This window comes from Mustela nigripes, chromosome 13, assembly GCF_022355385.1.
Source record: "Mustela nigripes isolate SB6536 chromosome 13, MUSNIG.SB6536, whole genome shotgun sequence".
Classification (NCBI taxonomy): Eukaryota; Metazoa; Chordata; class Mammalia; order Carnivora; family Mustelidae; genus Mustela; species Mustela nigripes.
The window spans coordinates 33,589,254-33,616,044 of record NC_081569.1 but is presented as its reverse complement, the minus strand read 5'-3'; the positions used below and the strand labels follow the sequence as shown (position 1 = coordinate 33,616,044).

Here is a 26,791-nt window from a genome sequence, read left to right as displayed (position 1 = left end):
TGTGTGGTCTGCCTTGATTACTCCATCCCTCAAGGATTTCCCACATTCCGCATTTTGTGGGTTTGCCACTCACCCACCACTACATGTCAGGCCCCCAAGGACGAGGGCTGCGGTTGCCCATTTTTGAACCCTCTGCTGCAAAGATTTCCCTGGCTACAAGAGCTGAGCCCTGCAAGGAAGAGTTGCAGTTCATTTTAAGCCTTGACTCCCAAATCGCATCCACTTTTCAAGACGTGGCTCGAACCGTCTAACCTGCCAGCAGCTTCTCTGACCATACCGGCTGAAAGCGAGCAGCTTCACTTTCAAAATCGCCTTTTGGGTGAAAAGGATTTGAGTGCTAGACTCCAACAGATCTACTTAGAATTCTGGTTCTCTCTCTCCTGAAGCAGGGCATTCTGAGCAAGTCGCTCCAGTCTTCCCAGCCTCAGTTTCCTCATCTGTAAAATGTGAATATATGCACCTGCCTCACCAGGTTGTATGAACTATAAATGTGACAGTGCACCTGATGCATTGTCTGCCCATAGGCCGTGATCCAAAATGGCAACCAGTGTCATTACTATTCATCACGCTGTCTTGTAGGGAAGGCATTTACACACATGTCTTTTCTAACCTTCTAGATCAGTGGTTCTCCAACTCTGGAGTAGGTCAGAATCGCCTAATACGAAGCTACCTAGGGCAAACCCCAAGCCTACAAAACAGAACGCCCATTAGGCAGGGGAGATGCTGGGGCCTGGGCAGCTCCACTTTGAACAAGCCTTCCCGGCCCACTGCAAATGATTCTGACATGTGCTCCCTGAGCCTGGAAAATTCGGCTACAGAATATTCAATTTCCAAAATTTTCCCCCACAGAACCTTAAGAGATACTTCCAAACACCTGGTTTCCAACCTTGGCTACAACCCCTAAAGATTCAGGACTGCAACCCCCAGAGATCCAGATGTTGTTTGGGGATGTGACTGGGGTATTGAGATTTTTCAAAGGTGGACAGAAGATTCTAAGGGTCGGTCGGCCAAGGCTAAAAATCACTAGTCCATTTACATGTCCTCTGTGACAAACCGAGTCCCAATCTGATGCTGATGTAACAGAAAGGACTCTTAAAAAAAAAAAAAAAAAAAAAAAGAAAGGACTCTTATACTAAAAGAATTTTTTTAAAAAGTGCTTTTGCAAACAGTTGGTCTAGCCTGTCAGTAAGAGCTTTCAGCCCCCGACCTGGCTTTTATTCACCTTTGTGTCTATCCCAGGACCTTACAACATAGTAAATTCTTAATAAATATTTGTTGGAAGGTTGAACAGTTCTGTTTTATTTGTTATCTGGCTCCAATTAAGTTTTCGGTTGCCTAGCATAACAACCTAACGGTTTTCTTAAACATCTAAGCCTTAACAGCCTTTGCCTCAAACCTCAAACCTGAAACAGAAACTGGGGCAGACAGCCATCCAGCGAACACATTGACATTTCTTCTGGGGTCACATATACTATGCAAGCTCCTAATGACTGATAAATATAAGCAAATGTGATCTTCATCAGCCGGGAAGAGTGTGACAGTTGTTGGTAGCGCGGGTCTCCCGGCCTCATGTTTGGACTGCTCCATCTGAAGCTGTCAAATTACGAGAGTATGATAAAAACTTGTAGGAACTTCATAGTAAACAGTAACTGGCCCCCTGTCAATATGTTAGGAGAAAAAAATTTCCCGCTGCCAAAACAGATGGGCCAGAATGCCTGCAGTACAGGCCTGAGGCCAGCGAGAGCCGGTTCCCTGGGCAGCTCTCCTAGGTTCTCAACCACAGCGGCTGTAAGAGAAGGCCGTGAGCACTCCAGGGATATGGGAGCCAAAGCACCTTCAACTCTTAGCTTTTCCAGGGCTCTAGGGATCTGGGAGCCCTTTCATCTCGTAGGCCCTTGGATTCCTTGCGTGTAACAGCTACCTAATAGGGTCCTTAGTGCCGCGACTGCCTGGGTTTGAATCCCAGCTCTTTACACACTGGCTGGGTTGCTTTTGGCAAGTTTCTCCTCTTCCTTGGGCCTCCTTTTCTGCACCTCTAAACTGAGGATGATACTGGCATTATTTCATAGGGTTGTCAGTGTCGAGGGACAAGAACAGTGCCTGGTATAGAACAGGCATTTGATAAACTTTAGTTATTATAAACCTGCAATTCTCAAACCGAGAATTTTGAAAACCAAGGCTTTTTCTTTTCTTTTCTCCTTATGTTCCTGTTGGTTTGGTGTCAAAATTCACTGGGCTGCACACCTGGCCTAAAGGGACACAAGACTATTAGGATTTTCTTTTATCCTACTTAATAGGAACTTTCAAATGTTTCACGGCATAAGTAATAATACAATCGATTATGGGACTCTGCCCCATACCACAGAATGGAGGCCATTACCATGTGAAATAAGCGCTTGAATTACCTTTAGAGAATCTGAGAAGTTTTGAATTCTAAAATGCATTGGCCATAAGGACCTAAGGTAAGGGAATGGGGAGCTGTCCTCTTGTGGGTTGTGCTCAGATAAAAGGAAGGAGGCATCCTCCCAGTGGATTTCTCTTCCCCTCCCCCTGCCAGGCCCTGCCAGCCCTCGGAACTCACAGCTCTTCCCTTCTTCTAACCACCCAAATTCGGTTTATCCTTCAGAATTTGGCTGAAGCACCTTCCCTGTGAAATGGTCCTCTCTAAACTCCTACTGAGCATATCAAGGGACCAGGGAGGGTGGTTGGGTTGTAACTTCCCTACACCTCTGGGTGGATGCACTGACGGCCTACAGCACTGGGCTGAGACAGACCTTCGAGAAGCATCTAGCCGCAGTGGGAAAGAGTGGTCACCGCCGATATCCCCGTTCTCCCTGTAAGTGTTCGTTTGTTGTTGTTACTGTTTTTGTATTAATAAGCTCTCAGAATCTATCGCGGACCTAGGAGCATTCAACAAATGCTTTTGAATGAATGCTGACTCATCTGTATAGATGGGTTGACTGATTCATTGACACAGCTACCTTTCCCATGGACACCGCCTCCTCGGTAGTATTCATGCAGGCCTAGCCATGGGAGGCATTATGCAGCAGTACAACTGTTTGAACGCTGCTATGTAACACACCCTATGCAGTCTCTACAAAAGTGTTAGGTCCTTAATTGGACATATCCTCAAAGCAGCGTGTTCATTCAAAATTCTCCGGGAAAACTTTCTAGAAAATGCATAGACTTCTGAAACCAACGGTCTGGGAGCACGTGTGACTCCACAGACGTTCAGTTTGCGGAAAGACTAGAAACTCGAATCAGCCTGGCATGGGAAGGCCCCTCGTTCTGCATCTGACCTCCCTTCCCTGGGCACCCGGCGCACTGGCCCGGCTCCCCACTGCCCGCCTTCTTTCACCGCTCCCCACAGGGCCTCCCTAAGGTTGATGCCTAAGGGCCTTCTCAGAATTAGCTTCACTTTGAAGACTATTCAGAACCACAGTGGGGTGGGAGTGGCCTCAACGCTTAAAGGGCTGCAAAACACATCAAAAGATGAAAGGAAATACGCTGAGCCAAGAATTCCTCCCCAGCCGGCAGAAGCTGCCGTGCATTCCCCGCGGGCAGGCTGGGACTCAGAGCGCGGGACCTCCGGGAGGGCGCAGGGCGGTGGACAGGGGCAATGACACGGGCAGGGGAGGTGGCGGGCAGGCGCGTGTACCTTCTTTCCGCCGTGGGGTCGCGGGCCCTCGCCTGCGGGTGCCGGCTGCCCCGCGACTCCAGGCCCTGGCGGCTGGCATCGGGGCCGACAGGGGCGCGCAGCTCCTGGCGCTCGCGGCTCCGGTGCAGCGGCACCGACGTGCGCACGGCCGACACCACGTGGCCCGCGAAGGCGCGCGGGGGAGCTCCGGGCCGCAGGGCCCCCCGCGCGCGGTACGAGCTGGGCAGGCAGGGCCGCGTCTGCTCCATCACGCCGCCGCTGCAGCTGCGCGAGCAGGCGGACCAGGGTCCCCAGGCGCCCCACACGCCCGGGGAGCCGCCGCCGCCGCCGCTGTCCTCCGGGACGCCCTGGGCCGCCGCCATCCGCTGCGGGACCTGCGGAGACAGAGGCCGGTTAGGGGACCCGAACACCCGGTCCTGCTTCACCCCCAGACGCCCCATCTTTTAGGCACTGGGCCGGCTTTAAAACCAGAAGGACGAAATGAATACAGTCCAGCCTGGGTTATATTCGTCTTTATACCGATGCCCTCGTAAAACAGAACTCTTTTTTAACAGAGGAAGGGCGGCACAAAGATCAAAGCACCCAAGGCTCACAAAAGTCCTAATTCGGTCCTTGCTTCCTCTGCCGTGGCCTTGGAGAGCTCTGTGTGGTGCCTTCAGCTCCTCCTGAGGCTTACCCCCTCAGGACTCCCCCTTAACCTCCCACTTAGGTCTTCAGGGTGCAGCCCAGAGGGACTGTACTTCCCTTAAGCTGCTGGGGAGGCCCCGGGACCCAGTCTCCATGCAGGCAGGAGGATGGGACACTGTCATTTAGAGGCCCTGCCTTCGCGTCACCTCCCTGCCACCACTTCTAGCCCTGTGACTGGGAAGTTTCTGAATCTCTCGGAGCCGTACTATGTTCTAAAAGATGGTCCCCACCTCACGGGGACACAATAAATATGTCAGGTCACGCAGGCGCAGAGCAGGGAGCCTGGCACGAAACATTTGTCCGTAACCACAGTGATGATTTTCCAGCTTCCATGGTCAATCAGAAGACCTGAGAAATGTCAGAAAGCTTTAAAGTTCTAACCTAGAGGTGATTCTACACTCTTATTCACTTAACCGATCATTTCACAAGGAACAGCTGTGCCAGACAGGGCGCTCAGTGTGGGGACACGGTGCCCCCGCAGACACGCTCTGAGGACCAGCTACATCTCCGCGGGAAGCTGAGCGCTGAGGACCAGGAGGATGTGGACCCCAGGTCCACATTAATGGCATGGACCCAGCAGAAAAGTGTTGTGCAGCTAGCACAAGATTGGGGAGCCCTGGGGGGACTGGTTTCCCCGGGCTTGAAGGGGTGGAGAGGGGAGAGGGATTAAGAAGGCCTCAGAGGAGGACTCAGGTAACAGCTGTGACAGTCAGGTGTGTACTCAGTACCAGGTAATACGTGTCATCTCCAGGCTTCACCGTGGCCCTGCTGTCTACCATTCTCACCTCTCAGAGGAGAGGTTTGCCACCCGAAGCTCAGAGACGTGGGACCCACCCGTCATGTTGGCATAGCCAGGTTTGGAGTCAAGTGTACCCAACTCCCATTCCCACAGTTCCAGCACGCCCAGCTCTCCCCCAGCAGAGAGCTGCCCTTGAGTTTCTGGATCCTTCCCCTGGAATGTCCTTCTTACCTGTGTGGCACTGACCAACACTATGACTTTCCTTGGAAACGTGAGTTTTTGAGTGAGCCTCACCCTTCCATCTGAAGTACAAAAAGCCATGATTAACTTGGCTATTTTTTTTTTAAGATTTTTTTTTGTTTTAAGATTTTATTTATTTATTTGTCTGAGAGAGAGCGTGCACAAGCGGGCAGAATGGCAGGCAGAGGCTGAGAGAGGCAGGCTCCCTGCCAAGCAAGAAGCCCGATGTGGGACTCAATCCCAGGATTCTGGGATCATGACCTGAGCCCAAGGCAGCGGCTTAACCCACTGAGCCACCCAGGCATCCCTAAGATCTTTGTTTTTGACAGATTTTTTGGCCCAAAGCTCAAAGCTCAAAGGCTTTTCACGGTCGAATCCTCTGTCCCCACAGTACCACTGAGCTGTAAGAAGGTCCAGGGATGGTCCTCTCCTTTGTGTGGAACAAACCCAAGAAGGCAGAGCTCCTTCACATCACATGGAAATGAGAAGAGAAAACACAGAGAGGAGAAGGCCCTGTGACCACCGAGGCCGACCAGAGAGGTAACAGCCATGAGCAGCAACATAGGGAGCCAACACAAACTGGAAGAAGCCAGGAGGATGTCCCCCTAGTAACTGGAAGGAGTATGGCCCTAACAACACCTTGATATTGAACTCCTAGCCTCCAGAACGGTGAGGAAGAAATTTCTGTTTTTTTAAGCCATTGAGTTTGTGGTAACTTGTTACAACAGCCCAAGGACACTAATGCGGTGTTTAGTACAAGGATGAGAAGTGGACAGGCATTTGCTGAGGTCCTTTTCCAAGTCTGGCATTGTGCAAAGGCCTCACGGAGGGACCAGGTCTCTGGCGTAGACACCATTAGCTCCAGGGTACACTTTACAGGGTGCTCGGCCACCCTGAGAGGTTCGTGTCATTTTGTCCCTTCTGCAGGAAAGAACTGGGGCCTCCAGAGGCTGCATGACTTGCCCCGGCACGGGCTGGTAAGGGGCACAGGCAGGGCTGACACTGAAGCCTGCCTGTTCCTATTTCCAGGTTCCTTTTTTTCCCCCCCTGAAGCATGTTGCCTCCCTGCCCGCTTTGGGTGGAAAATCGAAGGGTAATATGAGTCGAAACACATCCCCTTTGATAGTTCTAGAAGGATAACTGGGATAAACAAACAAAGCCAGAAGTATGTGTCTGGCACATCCGGGGACTCCGGGTATCCAGGACCTCCTGATTCCTCGTGAACACAAAGAAGGAAGACAGTGTCGCTAACGTTTGCATGAGGCATGTAGTTCCACTGGACCTCCACTTCCTAGAACTAATCCCACCCTTAATTTAGCTTCCCGTTGCCAAATTGGGCAGGGTCCCTGGGGGAAGAAAACATGAAACCACATTCCATCCTATTCTATTCATAAGAATTCTCTAATTTATAGCTGAATTATGGTGAGTGACTTGAAATTCCATCTCAGTCCCCATGGTAGGAATCCAACCACATACTCCAAAATTGTATTTTCATAGTACGCAGCCAGAAACAAAGAAAAAAGAGACTGGGGAGGGGGCCATGGGAGGAAGGAAGGGAGGGGAAAGGCAAACAAAGAGACAGAAATGAAGAAAAAACAAAGAAAAAATAAAGGGGGGTGCTCTGGATGTGGGTCTCCTAGCTGCATCCGAGCCCCACCTCAGCCGGCTCCTCCCCGGCCCTCCTGATGACCACCACCCTCCTTGTTTTCCAACAGTCAAGGAGTTTTCTGGGAAGCATAGCGGGAAAACTTTCAAGTGTCCTAAGATACAATATTCCCCAAATCATGACTAATTAACGAGATCTATCAGTGACAAGAATCAAAACCAAGGAACAAACCATAAGAGACTCTTAATCTCACAAACAAACTTAGGGTTGCTGGGAGGTGTGGGGCAGGGAAAGGGTGGCTGGGTTATGGACATTGGGGAGGGTCTGTGCTGTGGTGATCGCTGTGAAATGTGTAAGCCTAACAATTCACAGACCTGTACCCTGGGGCAAATAATACATTATAGGTTAATAAAAATAATTTTAAAAACAAAACAAAACAAACCAAGGTCTAAATCACAATTGGACAAAGCTAAATCAAGAATAGAATCTTAAAGCCTTATAACCTGCCAGCACATTGCTTCTTCCCCAGTATACACATGTCATGTTAAGACTGAAACAGAAAGGGATGCCTGGGTGGCTCTTCCTTCAGCGCGGGTCATGACCCCGGAGTCCTGGGATTGGGCCCCCTTTTGGGTTCCCTGCTCAACGGGGAGCCTGCTTCTCCCTCTCCCTCTGCCTACCACTCCCTCTGCTTGTGCTCTCTTTTTGTTCCAAAAAAATAAATATATATAATATATAATATTATATAATATATAATATTATATATATAATATATAATAAATAAATAAAATAATAAATACATAAATAAATCTCTCTTTTTGTTTTTAAACTGAAACAGAAAACCTGAGGCATTTCTAAAATGCACCCTAAATGGCTGTTTTTCCTCACTTACCAATTATTTCCAACCAATCAGTCAGAAAAACACAAACAATCAGATGGAAGTAGGGACAAAGGTCATGAACAGGTTGTTTATGGTTGTCAGGGACTGAATGTTTGAGTCCCTCTCAAAATTCAAATGGTGACGCTTTGCCCCCCACAGTGATGGTATTTGGAGGGAGGGCCTCGCAGGTTCCTTGGCTTTAGATGATGTCATGTGTGTAGGACCCCACGATAGAATTCATGTCCTTAGGGGAAGAGGAAGAAAGACTGGGAATCCCCCTCTCTCTCCACCACATGAAGACATATGGAGAAGCCAGTGTCTGCGAGCCAGAAAGAGAATTTGTGGGCAAGCAAATCTTGACCCTGGATTTCTCAGCCTCTGGGACTGTGACAAACAAATGCCTGGTGTTTAAGCCCCCTGGTCAGTGGTATTTTGTCATAGCAGCCCGGGCTGACCAATACAAAAAGGAAATAACTACAACACGTGAAAACTGTTGAACATCACCTATAGTCAAACAATGCAGAATAAAACAACGGAATTCCATGCCATGCCCATTAGATTGGTGAAGAATATAAAGTTTGACAATACTGATACGGCAACAACATTCACTGCTGGTGGGAGTCTAAATTAGGGCAACTTCTTTGGAGGGCACTTTGCAATACCTGTCAATTTTAAATGCACGTACCCAGCGGCTCTGCTGCTTTTTTAAAAAGATTTTAATTATTTATTTGACAGAGATCACAAGTAGGCAGAGAGGCAGGCAGAGAGAGAGATGGAAGCAGGCTCCCCGCTGAGCAGAGAGCCAGATGCGGGGCTCCATCTCAGGACCCTGAGATCATGACCTGAGCCGAAGGCAGAGGCTTCAATCCACTGAGCCACCCAGGCGCCCCTCAGCGGCTCTGCTTCTAATAGCTCACACTATGGATATATTCAAAATCAGTGTGTAAAGTTGGACATAGAATGACATTTGTTGCATTATTTGTTGTAAAGAGTGAAACCCCCAAAATCTGGAAACCACCTAAAGATCCGTGTAAGTGAAATCTGGTTAAATGAAATCTGATCTATCCAATGAAATATAATTTATCTGTTAGAATGAGGTAGATTTATATGTGTAACATATAACATATTAATTATGTGGACATACTAATTAACATATTAATTAGTGGGAAAAAATACAAGAAGTAGAAAAGTATGTAAAGAATAAACCTGTTTATAGATCCTTCTCTCTCTCTCTCTTTTTTAAAGATTTTATTTATTTGACAGAAAAAGAGACAGCCAGAGAGGGAACACAAACAGGGGGAGTGAGAGAGGGAGAAGCAGGCTTCCTGCCGAGCAAGGAGCCCAGTGCAGGGCTTGATCCCAGGACCCCAGGGTCGTGACCAGAGCCAAAGGCAGACCCTTAACAACTGAGCCATGCAAGTGCCCCTAGATCTCTCTTTAAGCATTAGGTTGAAGTGAAAACTACTGCTGACATTTTATTTTCCAGACAGAAAGCTGTATTTTGCTGTATGGAGAGGCGTGGGTGGTGCAGTCCATACTGGATGGCCTCAGCCTTGTATGAAAGAGAGCAGATCTGCCAATGAAAGAAGGGGACAGATAGACTAGAGGCTCAGAGCAAGAAGACCAAGATATCCTTTATCTGCCTGAACCGCTTTAACACAAGCTCCAATCTGATACTCGTAAGATTCATTTTAAGAATTTTTATTTCCATTTTGCAGATGTGGTCACTGAGGTACAGAGTGCCCTAGTGGATGAAACACGGTTTTGAAAATACATATAAGAGACAAAATCATGCAAATCTGACAGTGCTGTTTGGTAGATGAAATGCGGTTAAGTAAAGCATCTAGCACACTCCCGGTCACCTCGTAGGGGCATGGCAGACCTCCATTCGTCCCTTCTCTGGAAGAATTTACATCCCCAGTCGAAGTTTTATAATGCATAAGAAACAGATCCAACACTCGAACCTAACCAGGGCTTGTTCCCTTCCACTAGAGGTTCTGAAGGATGAGGCAGGGCATAGGAGTGAAACAACAGAATTAAAAAAGAAGCACGCTATGCCCCTTCCCCAGAGATTACAACATGTACTGCCTGGAATGAGGCAGGGACCAAGGAAGAGAGGTACCTTTTGGATAAAATCCTCCAGACCTTTCACTATCCCCTTCATCATTTAAAAGTGACTATTTGCGCCTGGGTGGCTCAGTGGATCAAGCCTCTGCCTTTGGCTCAGGTCATGATCCCAGGGTCCTAGGATGGAGCCCCGCATCGGGCTCTCTGCTTCCTCCTCTGTCTCTGCCTGCCTCTGCCTACTTGTGATCTCTGTCAAATAAATAAAAATCTTAAAAAAAAAAAAAAAGTGACTATTTGACATTATGGTGCTCATCTAACTTGTCACTATTGGGCAAGAGCCAGGGAGCAGGAAAAAGGGAAGGCATTCGGAGAAGTGAGAGAGCCGGGATGGTTACATTCCTATTGAACTCAGCTCAGGTCAGCCCTGAGAAGAGGTGGCAGGAGAACCAGAGGGAGAACTGAAATTCCCCGAAGACTTTGGGTTTGGAGCTGGATGTTGTACTAACAATACTTTGGGATCAGTTGTACGGAAGTTAATGTTAGGCAGGGGTTTTTGTGTAAATGTATATCAACAGTAAGACGTGTGTGGAGGGCAGCCTGGCAGTCATTCCCCTTTCTCTGGGTCCTTTAGGAAACCTCCCCCCACGCTGGATGAAGTGTGGCGGGAATGCATTCAGGGGCCCTGCCAGTGGAAGCCAAGGTAAACAATGTGAGCCAATCCAGTGTACTCGGTCCTTGAAATTTGAATATCTAGTAAAGGGGCCAAGAGACCACAAATGCCTTGGAGTCCTTCATCCTGACCCCACTGCTTATGCTCTGAGACCATTTCTTTTGCTCTCTGGCATGTCTCAGTGCCCACTTGCTTCCCAGGCTGGTTCCAGTAAATTCTGTCATTTGCAGTGAAGAAGCCTTCATGACAGCCAAACGGTTACAAACATTATAATGGCAAGTGTGGTAACCCAGGTAATACTAAATAAGCTGGGTGTGCCTTTGGGGCAGGATTTGGAGGAGAGACAGCAGCGCTTGGGATGACCAGAGTGGTCCAGACTTGGCAGAAGCCTTGGGCTGACGGGAGTCCAGGGCCCTGGGATTCATGGAGACAATAGTTGTCCGCAGTCCCCCTAAGCAGAGAACCAAGGTCTCCCTACAACAGGATAGGCTGATGGAATCAGAGGTTCACAGGGATAGCCTGTGAGCTCCGGGAGGAGCAGAAGAAGCACTGATCCGAGCAGTTGGGGCCATTTTCCTCCATCACGACGTTCTTAAGAGGGATGAGCACATATGACCATAAGAGAAAGATGGTTGAACACACCAGGGTTTGACAGACTCCGTGAAATACCCAAACCAGGGGCGCCTGGGTGGCTCAGTGGTTTAAGCCTCTGCCTTCGGCTCAGGTCATGATCTCAGGGTCCTGGGATCGAGTCCCGCATCGGGCTCTCTGCTCAGCGGAGAGCCTGCTTCCTCCTCTCTCTCTGCCTGTCTCTCTGCCTACTTGTGATTTCTCTCTGTCAAATAAATAAATAAATAAATCTAAAAAAAAAAATACCCAAACCATGAGCAATCCTGAGCAATATGGAAATAGTCTTGTAATATAACTTTAAGTGAAAAATGCCAGATATAAACTTGTAACTGGACCATGATTATAATAATGTAAAGATCCGGTGGGCATATACTCAACAAAGCCTGGAAGGGCATGTGGGAAAATGAAAACATACAGTGTGTCACTAAAGCCGGACCCAGGGTAGGTTTTTCTTGTAATTAAAAAAAAAAAAAAAGGTCCAACAATGGTTACACTACTGTTTGCTCAATAAATAATAATTAGATGAAATGAAGAAAGGTTCAGAACAGATTTGGGGTGAGGGGGAAGCACAGAGGAGTAAACCAAGAGTTGGTGGTAGTCCTTGTCAGAGAAAGCCCTGGGAATTTCTCATCGCCACAAGGAGATCTGTAACTAGGAATGGCTCTAAATGGTTTCAGCATATTTGCTTTCGGTACTAATGTGAAATCATGTAAGATTTCACTGGTTTCTAATTTTCTTCCTACGACATTAAACCTACCATCTGTTCTTCATAGAAAACGAGTCACATGCAAAGTCTGAAATTCTAAAGTCTCATTCTAGAAGAGACTGGAAAAAGTAGGTTTGGTTTTAGCCACATAACCAAGTCAACACCCTAAAGCAAACATTACAAAAATATACCTTGGAGCTCAAGCCCAGTGAGCAAAGCTTTGGGGGAGCTGAGAGCACACGGGAGCGGGAAGGTATAGTGGCAGCTCGGCCGGGGCATCTGTTACCGGGGATCCTGGGCAGAAGCACAGGGAGGGCGATGTGCTCGGATAAAGCTCCAAACTCAAACCAGACCTAAATAAAGTACCACCCTAGCAGTGTTCGCGGAGACGCAAATTCAACCTTCCACCTCCATCGCCCAGCTTGCCTCTGACAATACTGGAAAGGTCCCCTAGTCTTATGTCTGAGCATAACGTCAATGGCAGAAGCTGCAAAGACCAATGTAAGAACCTCCCATGTATGGGGGACTGGAGCAAAACATGCTCAGCCTTGATCATTCTATCTGAATTCCCCGCACGGTAATTTTTATCAGAGTTCTACAAATGCATTTCAGGAACAGTTAAAAGGAGGTGTGGGCACAAAGCCATCACAAAGCAGGATTAAGTGGAGGCCAAAAGAGAGGCAGAGATAAGTGGAAAGAGAAATACTAAGCCTTGGCTAAAGCAAGAGCCATACAGAGGAAAAACCATCGTCATGCAAGTCACCCAAAAACTAAGCACATGTGAGTTGGGCTTCCCGGTGAATTCTAGCTCTGTCTGCTGAGCCCTAAGGCTCTCTCCCAATACCATGTCTTTATAGCTGGTGAATCCTTGCAGTAAATTATCTCAGACACATCAAACCCTTCCACATTCACCTACTTATGTGATACTGAGTATAGATGTTCTGGCCGGAACACTGGAGAACGCAGACATACCCCTGTCCTTCTACTCCAGGTCTGCGTTCTTGCCTCACGACATGTGACCCCCCAGGGGACTATGTCACAACCAACCTCACATCCACTGAGACACGCAGAGTCCTGGCTCCTAGGCCACATCTGCTGAGTAAGAATCTCTGGGGGAGGGGGAAGGCAGGAATATGCATTTTAAACAAGCTTCCCCGGTGATCTGAATGCATCCTCTGGTTGGACAATCACCAGCCACTGGACACGTCTAGGCGAGACTCAAACAGGAAAGCAACTTACCCCTTAGGCCTCAGACCTCCACCATAAACCACCACGTCCTTAACCCCCAAATGCTCTGGCCACGTTATTTTCTTCCCCTCGAATTCCCTGCCTTTCGGCCCACCCCCTTCGACTTCAGCCATTCAAGCGGAGGCCAGCTTGGAGCTGATCGTATGAAACAGGAAAACATTCACAGATGACACCTGCCTGATGTGGGACTCACACGTGTGTGAAACAGACTCCATCTGAAATGTACTTGTAATAATAACAGAAGGAGAGCCATAGCCACAAGTACAGAAAGATGAAAGCAGAGCAAGGGAAGGCTTGTGGGAAACCCTGGACAGGCCTCTTTGTTCTAGTCCCAAGTCTGCTCTTAGCTCACTCCGTGATCTGGGGCAAGTCAATCTGCGGGTCTGGGCCTCAGTTTCCATATCAGTAAAATGAGCTGGTTGGGCTTGATGAGGGCCGGGGTCCCTTCCAGTGCTAACAGGCTCTGATTTTTCCTGGAAGAGCTCCGACATTCCTTGCCGCGTACTGATTCACTTCGAGGACCACAACACAGGGAGGCGATCCCACAGGTTGTGCCCCAGCTTGGCAGGGCCCAGCCAAAATGATGGAATGAGGTAAATATTTGGATGTGATCTGCATAATCGGAAACAATTGAACCTGACTCTTTCATCACCAGCCACATGGCAACTGTGCTCATGTTAGAAGCAGAAGAGAACGCAGAGCCGTGTGCCCGAGTACCCAGTCTGCCCCGTGTTGCTGTGCAGTTACTCGGGAAGCAGAAGCAGATGTCTGTGTGCAGCGCCTGTGTGTGTTCTTTCGTTTGGTGGCTGCTCCGTTTGGCCTTATGCTGTCGACAGCGATTGTCTATCTGCAACCCAAGCCAACGGGGAGAGTCAAAATCACGAGTAATAGACACAATAAAGAGTACCGGCTTCTGGACCCGGAGGGGGATCAGCAACTTTCCAGCAGAGAATTCTGCCTAGTGAGTTGGCCATCTGCATCTGGGTTAATATTCGGCAGGCTCCTGGAAGACAGGCGACTCAAAAGCACTTTTCCAGAAGACGTCACCAACCAGCGCAGAGCAGAGCATTCAGCAGGCATTCTATAAATACTTTGCTGAATGAGTGACAGTGCAAATGGCCTGAGGTTGGATGCTACCCCGATTCCCTGCCTCCAGCTTTCCCCTGCTCACTCAGGCCTCCCCATGCCACCAAAGTTATTTTTCTCTAGCCCTACTCTGTTACCCTTTTTGCTCACCAATGTCTCTGGAATTCTCACTCTCCAAAAGTTGAGATCCAAACTTCTCTTTGCTGTGGTATCCCAAGGCTTTCATCATCTGTGCTCACCCTTCCTTTCAGGCTTGAACTCTACCACTGCTCTCCCCGGACCCCTAACGTTCGCACCATGCCCGAAGCAGGTTGTGCTCTTTCTTCCCTCCCGCCTTCCCCCTGCTGTGCTCTCAGCTCAAGTACTTCCTCCCTTCTCCCCTGCCTGTGAGCTCCCACTCAGCTCCAGCCAGGTCCAAGGTCCGAACCCAGCATCCAGATCCCCTGGTCTCTCTCACCTGCTCGGGGGCCATCACGCCCATTTCTCCAAAGCACTTACCACCTGGCACTATAATTATCTGTGTGCACACATCTCCCCCAACAACCTTTGAGCTCCCCAAGACAGGGATTTTGTCTTCTTTATCTCTGTGTTCCATCTGCTCAAACAGCACCTCATACAGAGTCTTTCACCTGGCAGGCCCTCGGGAAATATTTGATGGGTGGGTGAATGAGTGCAGGGATGAAGGAATCACGCCTGGACCAACTGCTTGGTTTCCTGCCCATTTGCTTTGTTAAATGTCAAACACTCACTTCCCCTCTCTTGACAGCAGCACAGAGAAAGGCTGTTCTGTCACTCGGCTGGTCTCTGATGCCTAAATGTTCCTTCCACGTGCCTTAATGACAAGAGGCTGACAATCCAAATGACAGTTGTCCTGTCCCTTCAAAGTCATGCCCTCAGTATTTGATCCCCTGACCCCCTCCTGCTGGTTGAAACTTGCTCTCTCCTTAACAACAGGGTGCCATACCGTCCTGCTTTTCCTCCTCAACTTCTAGCTGTCTTCTCGTCTGTCTATACAGCTCTTCTTCTCTCTGCTGGCTTTTCCTCTTCTATCTGCTCGTCAAGTGTTAAGGGGTTCCATCATTGGTCTTCTGATCTTATCCAGACCTTCTTACAGAGAAATACTGTAGCATCAGCGATAATCTTCATGTTGATGTCTCCCTTATTAGGAGACTCCCAAGCCCTAGATCTACATTCCCAGGAGCCAGCTGGACACATCTATCCAGAAGATGCATGGACTCTCCATGCTCAATGCTATGTAACCAGGACCCGATTGCCTGTTCCACCTTCTGGTTCATACAGGTGTGGTCCCATCCCGTACTCCCTTCCTCCAACTGGGCACCTAATTCTGAGACTTTGACCACAGAGCTCTCCCTGCATTCTGTCCCTTTGTCTCTGTCCTCACGGCCCACAGTTGGGTCAAGGCCTCACTGCTATTTGCTCATAGCCAGTCTCTGTCCAGCCAGCAGCCCCCCTCACACTATTTATTTCCAGAATTACATTGTTAAAAAAAAAAATCACATCATCCAGGTCCCATGTTCACTGACCTCCCTGAGCTCCCTTCTCCTTCTAGGACTCAATCCAGTTGACCAAACTGGCTGACTCTGCCCTTCCCTTTTTGGTCCTTGCAGGCTCCCTGGCCTGTGCTTCCCAATTCTTAACTTCTTACTCAATGACGCCAAGCCTTTACACTACTCTGAGCCTTGTGCGACTACTCTGGCCTTGAAAGCTCCGTCTCATCCCAACCTTACCTCACCTGATAAATTCCTACTCATTCTTCAAGACCTACCAAATGGCACACCCTCTTCGCAGACTGCCCCGAACTCCCCAGGCAAGGACTGTGCTCCTCCATCCTTTAGGCACCCACAGCATTTGGGGCACACTTTACTACAGTCCATTCTTTTTTTTTTTTTTTTTTTTTTTTACTACAGTCCATTCTAATTACTGCTTTTATGTGTCCTGTACCCCATGTTGTGAAACAAAACCAGGTCTATATTTTTTATGTAGATTTACAAGTAGAGTAAGTATAAAACTAAAAACCAAAAAAATTCCAATTCACAATATTAATTTAATGTGATGGTTAGTGAAATTAAGTAGACATTGTCAGGAGTGACTATAGGGTATAATTAATTAAGTCTCTGACATTGCATCTGTCTTCCAGATCCTTTTGAATTTGAGCACAGTGGATCATAATCGGACGTTTTTTTCTTTTGAAAAATAAACTTGTTTTAAGCCACCAATCCATGATGTCGAAGGGCTAGTCTATAAGACTGAAACATTTTAAATCCTGCTTAATGAAAACAACTGGCTACCATTTACTCGCGGCTAGTGAGCTAGTGGGAGCTGGGTCACAGAAGACAGAACCCGGGCAAGCCCACTGAAGGTGGATATGGGTCTGACCTCTGCAGGACAGGGTCTTTGGAAATCAGGACGCACAGCATTTCAATTTCCCAATCCTTTCGTGGATTCAAAAATATAAAAATCTCTTTTCACCAAAATGGAGGTATTCAGTGAATAGTCATTTGGCTTAGCCAGGATAGACACGTTAGTATTTTTAGGTCATCATCAAAATAAAAATGCAAAAACTAAAAAACAACAACAACAACCAAAATCTGACATATCCAAGACTCTAGGAAGCTATGGGACCTCGGCTTATAAAATGCTGCTTTAATTTTAAAGAATGAGGCTCAGAGCCAGGATTTGACCCCCAATTGGGCTGATTCAGAGCTCAGACTTCTCTCTGCCCTGTGGTGTTTCATTCTCAAGAAGGCGATTTTTAAGGCCCACTTCCTGAATACCAAAGGACTTTGTAAACCCTAAAGTCCTACATGATGGTTGGTTTGGGTTTGGTCATTATTATTTATATATGTACCCGAAAAATACTTTAGAAAAGAAGCTGGTATATTTTAGGAAACAGCTACCTTGCACAATTCAGGCCCCTTTAAGGAAATAATCCTTACCCCCTCTTCCCATATACTGAATAGGTTCCAGCTCAAGCCTGATATTTGATGAAGAAGGTGAAGATCTTATTTACCCGCTCCCCGGGGGCAGGAGAAGGCAACTAGTGAACTGAAAACTTAGGTTTTAGCAACAAAGAAAAAGATGCTGATAATCAGGGCCCCAGGGACGGAGGCAGTGACAGAAACTCCCTCCTTACTCAGGAGCTCCATGGAGTGGTTGTTTCTGGATGGGGCGTGAGGTCCGGGGTTGCAAACGAACTCTGACTGCATCCTTTGCAAAACCCAGTTAAATTCCCTGGTCACACATTAGTCATTTCCAGCAATTTATAAAATCTACCTCCCCATGTTTAAGCAGTATTTCTCAGATTCCTGAAGAAAGAGCGGTGGTTCGTGACTACCAAGCCCATACTGTGTGCCAGGCCCCTTACTGACATATACTCCGCGTAACTCGCAAAGCCACTTCCTCTTATCGACCAAATCCTAATCCAAAGGTCACCTCCCTGAAGACATCCCCCGGACCACACCATCTAGAGTCCTGACCATGTATGGGCAGGTGCACACGTACACAGTCACTGTCATGTTCACCTATTTCACCCACCTGGTAGAAGTTACTATACTTGGGATTGCTTTCGTTCGCTTACTTGTTTATGGTCTGCTCCTCTCACCTGGAAGACAAATGTCTCACGCTTTTCACCTCGATCCCCCACCCTGATAACACAGTCTGCTCAGTGGTTGCTGAGTGACCGCTGCTTTAACCAAGAAGCTGACAGAAACTGCCTAAAGTTAAGCAGCTAGGAAGCGATCAAAGCAGAATCCAAACTCAGTTCTACCCATTCCAGGAGTCAAGACGCCCGCTACCCAGGCTTCTTTAACTGGAGTCGTTAGCGTGCACCAAGAACTCCAGACAGCCCAGAAAAAAAACACGTGGCCTCTTCTCCAACTATCAGTTTCCTCAAGGATTTTTTTTTTTAAGGGGGGCTGTGTTAATGTGAATTTTGTCCTGAGGTTAAGTAATTTAAAGCTTTGTTTTAAAAATGAAACAATCAGGGCGCCTGGGTGGCTCAGTTTGTTAAGCATCTGCCTTCGGTTCAGGTCATGATCCGGGGGTCCTGGGATCGAGTCCTGCAGCAGGCTCTGCGCTCAGTGGCAAGCCGGCTTCTCCCTCTGCCTCTGCTCCTCCCCTTGTTCACATGTGCTCTCTCTCTCTCAGATAAATAAATAAAACCAGAAATAAAATCAGAAATAAATAAAACCATTAGCTATATTTTGGGATAGAATGCCACATTTCCATGAATATTAAAAGAAATAGACCTCAGGGAAATGCTGAGACCTCAGGAGGCTACGTTGGGCTACCCCAGAGGCTGTTTGTGTGTGTGTGTGTGTGTGTGTGTGTGTGTACTCACATGTTCACACTCTTCTGCTGATGGAACACTTGTGTGGCAGACATGTGGAGAGCCTGAGCTATGCTGGCTACTACCCAGAAGCGCTGGGGTTGAAATGATTTCGCAGGAAGGAAAGTCGTCAAGCAACAAGCACCCCCAACAATGACCTTCATGGCCATGAAGGGTGGTTGGGCAAAGAGAAAGGCCGTCAGGCCTCAGCTGAAGGGGTTTGAGCAAGAAGGCAAAAGCACAGACATCATTAAAAATAGAGTCTGTTTCCAGGGATGGCTAATAAAGTCTCCTCCCCAGAGCAGTTCAAAATAGAACGGATTTGTCTTTATGGGATGGCGTAGGTGTGGTCTTACCTGAAAGAAAAAATCTCTGGAAATTATTTCCATCTCGAGAACTCTACGGTCTAGACCACCCATGCGAGCCAAAGTGAGAGCTCCCCCCACTGTTTCTGGGATGATTAAAAAAAGGGTTCCTCCTTCCAGCAGCTGGCTTGACCTGAAACTTCTGCCCCGGGTAGCCGCAGACAAGGTTTGCTGGTCCAGAGTCCTCACTCGGGCAGGGAACAGAACGTTGCAGCAGTACCCGTCCCACCAGAGGAGCTCCCCCTGCGTGTCAGGTGAACGGGAACACCACCTGCCCGTGCCGACACAGGTCGCGTGTCCAGCAGAGACGCAGTCCCTCTCTGCAGTGCTCGGGGGCTTCCCCAAACAGTTCAAGTCTCCCTGGCTCTGAACCAAGAATCCCTCTCAGAGCCAACAGCTTACAGCCCATTAAAACCTTGTGCAAATGCAAACACTTTCTCCATTAGACAGGAAGAAACAAGAACCATGTCTTGGGACCAAGCTAGCAGTTGCTGAAACTGGACTAGGGGCTAGAGTCTCCGAAGAGGAAATATCACTGTATTAAAAACCACAACTATTTCCAATGCTCACAGTCAATTACACGGGAGAACAAAGGCGCTGCTGGGAGCCCCTCAAGGGCGAGCAGATGCCGTCCCATGGAGGCAGTACCAGTTTGGGGAAACTAGAGGCACCTTTGCTTGAGGCTTGAGTCAGAGAGTGTATAATGCTAAGAATACTACACGAGTCCGTGCACGAGGCCACTTAATCCACACCCCAAGCCTGTGATAGCAGCATCGTCCTCATTTTAGCTGAAGGAAATTTGCTAATCGAAATGGTTAAAATCCCAGATGCCCACTGGACCACATTTATCAGCAAGTGGAGGGGCCCCTCTGAAAGCCTCCATCCTTCCGGCTGCTTCCTCCACCCCATGGGTTCCTCCGTCTCTTTCTTTCCAATACTTGAGAGTGCAGGTCACTGGTCTGGGCTCTAAGAGGTCAGAGGCTCCATGCAGGCCTCCAGGCCAAGCTGTACAATACACTGGGCCTTCTTCGGACCCCTGCGCCAAGGGCCATGAGGCGCTGACCCGGATGAAGTATTTTCTGGCATTTTACTCACAACAGAAATCTTTATACTGTGAACTGGGTATACAGGAATGATTAAAGTGAGCACAACCACCACTACCCAGTTGCGGGCCGTGTGAGATTCCTGTGGGAAGCCAGCCCGGGGCAGGGGAGAAACCACAGCTCCCAGAACACGGCACCAAGATGGCGACTCACTGCTCCGTTGGTGGTTATGAATGGAGCTGCCCTGAGGTTTGACTCTGTGCTCCCCGCACCCAACATCTTACTTCAGTTTTGTACATCTTTGATTACATAGCAATGGATGAGGATGATCATGGCCTGAAAATATTACCAAAATAGACCTTGAGGCCATTACAAACACTGTATTAATTACATTCTTCCAGAGAGAAATGACTCTGTCACTGCAAGCAAAAAACTCTCGAAATGCAACCCTTTTCTTCCTTTGGAACAACGGCTTTGGCCACTGATGTTTAAGCACAAGAACTTGCCGGGACAAACCTGCTGCATTAAACAAGATACACCATATTTTGTCACCCATCCGCTACTGTTCTTGGGATCTCTCTCCCCTGGGAATGCCACAGGCAGGATCCGGGCATTTCGGGGTCTCCGGCTATCCTATCATTGGGTGATATGACAAGCTCACTAGGACACAGCGCTGACATGATATACCAAGTGCCCTAAGTCACACAGCCAGTGAGGGCCTCAACTGGGATTTTTCAGGCTCTACCCACTGCACCTCCCCCGGTCAACCTGATGGGCAAGGTCAGGGACTCCGCAGTCTGGCCTGTCAGGGACAACAGGGACTCAGGGAGCAACAGAAGGAGGTGAAAAGTAAGGGAGTGTCTGGCTGAAAGAACAGACACAAATGAAAGAGAAGCATGCTGGGCCCAGGGCTGTGGCGAGAATTCTAGGAAATGCCACCCATCCCCCAGCAGGAGTTGTCCTTGAAACTCCCAACTGAGGGAGACACCCAGAAACCTTCCAGCAGAAGGTTCTGCTGCTGCCGCTTCTAGAACGATGATTCTCAGTGAGGGCAATTTTGCCCCCCAGGGGACCTTAGATATACCTGGAGACATTTCTGGTTGTCACAAATGGTGGGGTACAGAAGTCACAGTTTGCTGCTAGAAACCACGGTGCACAAGACAGTTGTCCCCTCCCTTCCCCCTGCTCAGTTATCTGTCCTCAAATGCCAGTGGGCCTGAGGCTGAGAAACCCTTTGCTCGAGGAAGCCGGGGACCCCTAAAGACCCCTTCCCAGGCTTTTTCTCTGTGGATGCCCCTTTCTGGCTGGTGCAAAGCCAAAGAATCCAGTCCCCAGAGCCGTCGGCATTAGAACTGAGAGCCGGAAGGGCGTGGGGCACAAAGTAAGAGGTAGGAAACTTCCAAAGTGAATGGGAATATGGGCGTGTCCTTGTGGGGTCCCCAAACTGCACCTCTCGCCCTGACTCTAATGTGTAAAGGCACCCAGGCAAACAGCCTGGGGAGGCCAGTGTGGCTCTGGGTCCGTGACTGGTGGATGTTGATATGGGCTCATTTCAAACCAGATTGTGAATAAGATGACCCATAAGGGGATTTCCAGTGAATTTATTAATAGGGAAACTTCTTATGCCAGTTAATTAAACTTGATACTCCTGAGGTTACACTGGGGAGACACCCCGACTGGAACTGGTCCGTTGGGATGGAAAGCAATGCTGCGCTGACTCAGTCAATGGTTGAGTCAGGAACGACCGGGTCAGCCATAGCCGTGGAGGGCAGCATGCCTCCACACGGCTGCCTGATAGAGCTAACTCCACATAATGCCTACATGTCCCGGTTGGCCTTCCTGGGTGCTAGGGATACATGGCCAGGTAGAAGCGGTAGACCACGCCCAGTTAGCAACCCCCGCACCCCCCTCTCCCCACCCCCACCCCCACCCCGCCTGGATGTGAGCCTCCTTCCAATCCACACTGCTCTCCTAGTCCAAAGCTTGTGACACCAAGACACCATGATTCACATTCCTCCAACCATCCGGGCAAACAGAGGCAACTGCCCACCTGTGGGGAAGACAGAGGAAGAGGGGGACAGTTGACCCAGAAAGGCCTCCTAGCCTGACATACAAGAATCTCAAAGTCCTGGGGTGCCTGGGAGCCTCAGTGGGTTAAATGTCTGCCTTGGGCTCAGGTCATGATCCCAGGGTCCTGGCATCGAGTCCCGCCTTGGGTTCCTTGCTCAGCAGGAAGCCTGCTTCTCCCTCTGCCTGCAGCTTCCCCTGCTTATGCACGCTCTCTCACTCTCTCGCTCTCTCTCTTTGACAAATAAAATCTTTAAAAAAAAAAAAAGAAAGAAAGAAAGAAAGAAAGAAAAGAAAAGTAAAAGAATCTCAGTGTCCTGGATGGAGGCGCAGGGGAGAACGATGTCACGCACGCGGGGGAGGACGGCCCACCAGGAGAAGCCAGGGTATGGGGTAGCCCAGCCTGTGCCACACCTGGTTGGTTTTTCCTGTCCCTGCTTTGATCTCTTTCCCCCACAACACCCTCCAGGATCTGAGTCACACATGTATTTCTCCAGAAACCCTATCTCTGTGGCATCAACTCCCCAGTCTCCCAAGAGGGCCAAACACACACAAGGCCATACTCCCTAACCCCCTGCCCACCCCCCAGTCCCTAGTGAGGCTGTGCAGGGAGCAGACAAGATGCAGCCAGGTCGCAAGGCCTCCAGGCAGATACCCACAGGGCCCTGCAGCCCCTGGAACCCCCTGAGGATAAAGAGCCAGTCCCTGCAGCTCCCCACAGCTCATCTGTGCTGCCTTAACCTTCAGGACCATCTAGGGACCCTGTCCTCTGCCATGGAGCACTACAATGTAAGTTTTCCCCGTGGTGGGGCAAGTGAGAACACCAGCGCCCAACAGAAGGGGGCTCCAGCCTCTGTCTGAACCAGAAGAAAAATGAAAGACAGCTGTGTCAGAACATCTGGGCCAAAAAGCACATTAAAGGACGGGAAGTTCTAGAAATAGGAGATTGCTTTTAGCACTGAAACACCACATGAGGCGGCAGAAGTCAGGCATGATTGACTCAACAAGCCCAAGGCACTGAAGAAGGGATCCCATTTTTGAGGGAGGCAGGCTTTTGCGAGGCTGGCAGGGAGGCCCTTCATTCTCTTGTCATCACGTGCCCTAAGCATAACCAAGCAAGCACCATTAAGCTCCGAGCACCGTACAAGTGTTGTACATGCGTCAGTTCTGAGTTCCCAGAACGGTCCCCAGCCACAGCACCTGCCTGGGGGCTGGAATTAGTGTGCCTGCTCTGCCTATCGGGAGCCAGAAGCTCAAGAGAACGACAATCCCGGGTTAAGTGGAAAAGACGCGTTTCAGCTCAAGTCTGTCTCACAAGATTTCCTGAGACTTTCGAGAGCAGGAACTTGCCTTTCTCCACCGCTGCATCAAACATAAGGCCAGGCCTATGACAGCTTTCTAGTGAATGTGCCGTGGGTTGAACTGAGCCCTCCCAAGTTCACACAGGAGCATTCATCTTGACTTCCCTGACATGCAGGACGGCCTTGACAACTCACTTGGAACCAACCCCCCTGCTGGTTTCTGCCATGCGTGCCCTGCCACCATTTTTCTTCCTCTTCCGGCTTCTCTGACAGCTACTTGTACTGCAATCCCTCATTCTACTTCCTTCGGAGTTTCTCCCAACGTGCGGAGCTTTCTTTTTCCTGTGGTTTTGTTCATCCATACTCACAGCTCATCTAGAATGTGAGTCAGAGGATGTGACTGACCATGGCCACCTGGCACGTCTGCCACTGTCCGATCGCCACATTTCCAAAACTCATCTCAGTATCTTCCCTCAGCCCCTCAAGATCGCCTCCTCCTGGCGGCTGGGGGCTGGTGGCTATCCTGCATCTTGGCTAATATCCAAGACAAGAAAATGGAGTCATGGCTTTTCCCTCTGAGTCTCCTCGGCCCCCTCAAACTTGGTCAGTTCTCAAGCATTCCTCCAATCCCCTCCCATTTGACCCTTCCTTTTCATTGGATCATAACCCCTCTACTTTGATTCTCAAATTTGTAATAGAAACCCCCACCTACTTTAGCCTGGGCTTTGAAAGAGGGTTGTGCCGAGTTCAATTGTTGGTTCTGCTATTTATAAGCTCTATGACTCTGAGTGGGCTCTTCAGCACAGATACGCCTGAATTTCTTCACTGGTTAAGGGACCTCACTTTGTAGGGTTGTAAGCATGACAGAAATCATACATGTACGGTATCTAGCATCTAGGGGCTGCTCAGTAATGGGTAAAAATCACCGTCATCACCACCACCACTGGATTCCCTGCCATCAGTCTCTCCCCATCCCCATCCACCCCACATATACCCCAGCTAACCAGATAAATGCCCCCCCACCTGCCTCCATCTATGAAACTCTTCCAAATTCTGCCATACAAACCACTCTGGATCCCAGAAGAGAAGCTATCCCTCACTGAAGTCAATAAGACTCGCATCTTTTTATCTTATGGAACAGAAAATTGTATCTTCATATACATAAAGATTTCAACATTTCTCAGCATCTCCCAAGGACTGAGTGCTGTCAGGTACACTCATAAACATTACTGCTTTTCCCAATAGCCAAACTATGGAAAGAACCCAGCTGTCCATCAATAGATGAATGGATAAAGAAGATGTGGTTTATACATACAATGGAATACTATGCAGCCATCAAAAACACCAAAATCTTGCCATTTGCAATGACGTGGATGGAACTAGAGGGTATTATGCTGAGCAAAATAAGTCAGTCAGAGAAAGACAATTATCATGTGATCTCTCTGATATGAGGAATTTGAAAGGCAGGGCAGGGTTCCATGGGGGGAGGAGAAGGGAAGGAAAAACAAGATGGAATCGGGCAGGGAGACAAACCATAAGAGCCTCTTAATCTCAGGAACAAACTGAGGGTTGCTGGAGGAGAGGGGTGTGGGAAGGATGGGGTGTCTGGGTGATGGACATTGGGGAGGGTATGTGTATGTGTAAGACTGATGATTCACACACCTGTACTCCTGAAGAAAACATATAATACATTATATGTTAATAAAAAACAAAACAAAACAAAACAAAAAACATCATTGCTTTCCTACCTTCTGCAATGGACTAATGAGACACTTGGCACATTAAAAGTAGTCGACCAAAAAAAAAAAAAAAAAAAGTAGTCGACAAATGTTTATTAACTTAATAAACTAGTGCCCCTGGGAGTATAGAGAGCTCATCCCCCATGGAGGAGGGGCACAGCCCCAGCCTGTCCTGGGCCCCTCTTTCATTCCTGCTCCTGTGCCTCTGGAAGCCAACAGCTCTTCCCAGAGGGGCTTCTCTGACTCCAGGTTTAACAGCCTGCCAGGTGACGGCTATCCATGGTTCTCCTGCCTCCACAGGGACACTGCTGCAGTGGGCCTTATAATCCAACCATGTAAGTATGAAAGCCCTGAAATGGATGTCATGGAAGACCAGGAATTGCTGGTGTTCAAAAGGCAGAGACGGGCATGTTTCCAAGGCCCTTAAAAGAACCAAAAAGTAGGTGCAGCCTGGGACTGGCAGGTTCTGAATGGGTTTGTGGGGGTCTCTCCAGTCAGGGCTGACGTTCAGGGTCAGGCCTGGATCTCAGGGAGAAAGAAAGTGACAAACAGAAACCAGGCCCAAGAGGGAGGGCAAGGGGCCATTTAGGATGGCGTCACCAGAAAACTGTCCCCTTAGACTCCTACAGGTGCCCCGAGGGGCTAAATTCATCCCCCAGGTCCAGAGTGTGGAAACCACAGACTATTTCCAGAGTTTCCACGTCCAGAGTGTGGAAACCACAGACTATTTCCAGAGTTTCCACGTTGTGCTTAGCACCGAGGCCGTGGGCAGGCCGGGTTCCTCAGCTGCTACAGCCAGTCACCGGCAGGGCTAAGCCATCTCTTCAGTGGCATGAAAAACAACCGGAGCCTATGGGACAGGGGTGTGGGTATCACTTTTCATCATCTATTAAAAGGAAGAAGGAAACAGCACAGAGACGGCATATGTCCTTCACCGTCCCTCAGCACTCCCAGAGACCTCAGCAGCTTTTCCTTCAGGTAGCTGAGATTGTGTGACACTGGCCTAGAACTGTAATCCAGCCGGTGGAAGGTTCTAGAAATCCTGGCAGTTAAGGAACATTAGAATTGTACCAGTTGGACCTAGATGTTCGCTCCACTACATCAGATCTCTAGGTGATGTGTGTTCATACGGTCGGTCTCCTTCTGTTTACGTGCTTGTTGCTATTATTCACATAGTTCCGCGTGACCATGTCCCAAGCTGCCCAACCATTCACCAATTTGTGCCCGTCAGCAAGAGGCCATCTGAAGAGACCCTTTCTGACTGAGGACACTCAGTTCACCCTCAGTAGATACAGAGCAGGGAGCCCGCCGGAGGGGGGCGCGGACACCTAGCGTCCCCGAGCCGGCCCAGGCCCTGATCCAACGCAGCAATGGCGGCCGGTCCCCCAGGAGGCCCGCCCATTCCGCTCGAAGTCATTTGTATTCCTGTGCCGTCAGCGGTTTGCAGCCAGGTTTGGCTGGGGAGGTCCCACTGCTCATTTCTCTCCTGAACCTCCCTGGTGTACAGCCAAGTCTCCATTTTATTCAAACTTTAAAAACAGAAACGTATATAGAAAAATGATTCCCATGAAGGATGGAAAACTAATCTAACAAGCGATTATGGCTGCACAGAGCACCCGTGGGGGACCGGAGCATCTTCACAGAACAGCTCCCGGAGGGTGGGCAGCACCTCATGGCCTTTTTTTTTTTTTTTTTTTTTTTTTTTTTTTTT

The 26,791-nt window shown here is 48.9% G+C and overlaps 1 protein-coding gene across 1 annotated transcript in view; it reads right to left on the bottom strand.

The window, feature by feature from the left end:
- Positions 1-26,791, bottom strand: part of THSD4 (thrombospondin type 1 domain containing 4) — a 557,289-nt gene that overhangs the window by 473,223 nt on the left and 57,275 nt on the right. The window contains exon 4 of the mRNA XM_059371952.1: positions 3,659-4,032. Coding sequence (XP_059227935.1) covers positions 3,659-4,032 — 374 coding nt within the window. The remainder of the gene's footprint in view (positions 1-3,658; positions 4,033-26,791) is intronic.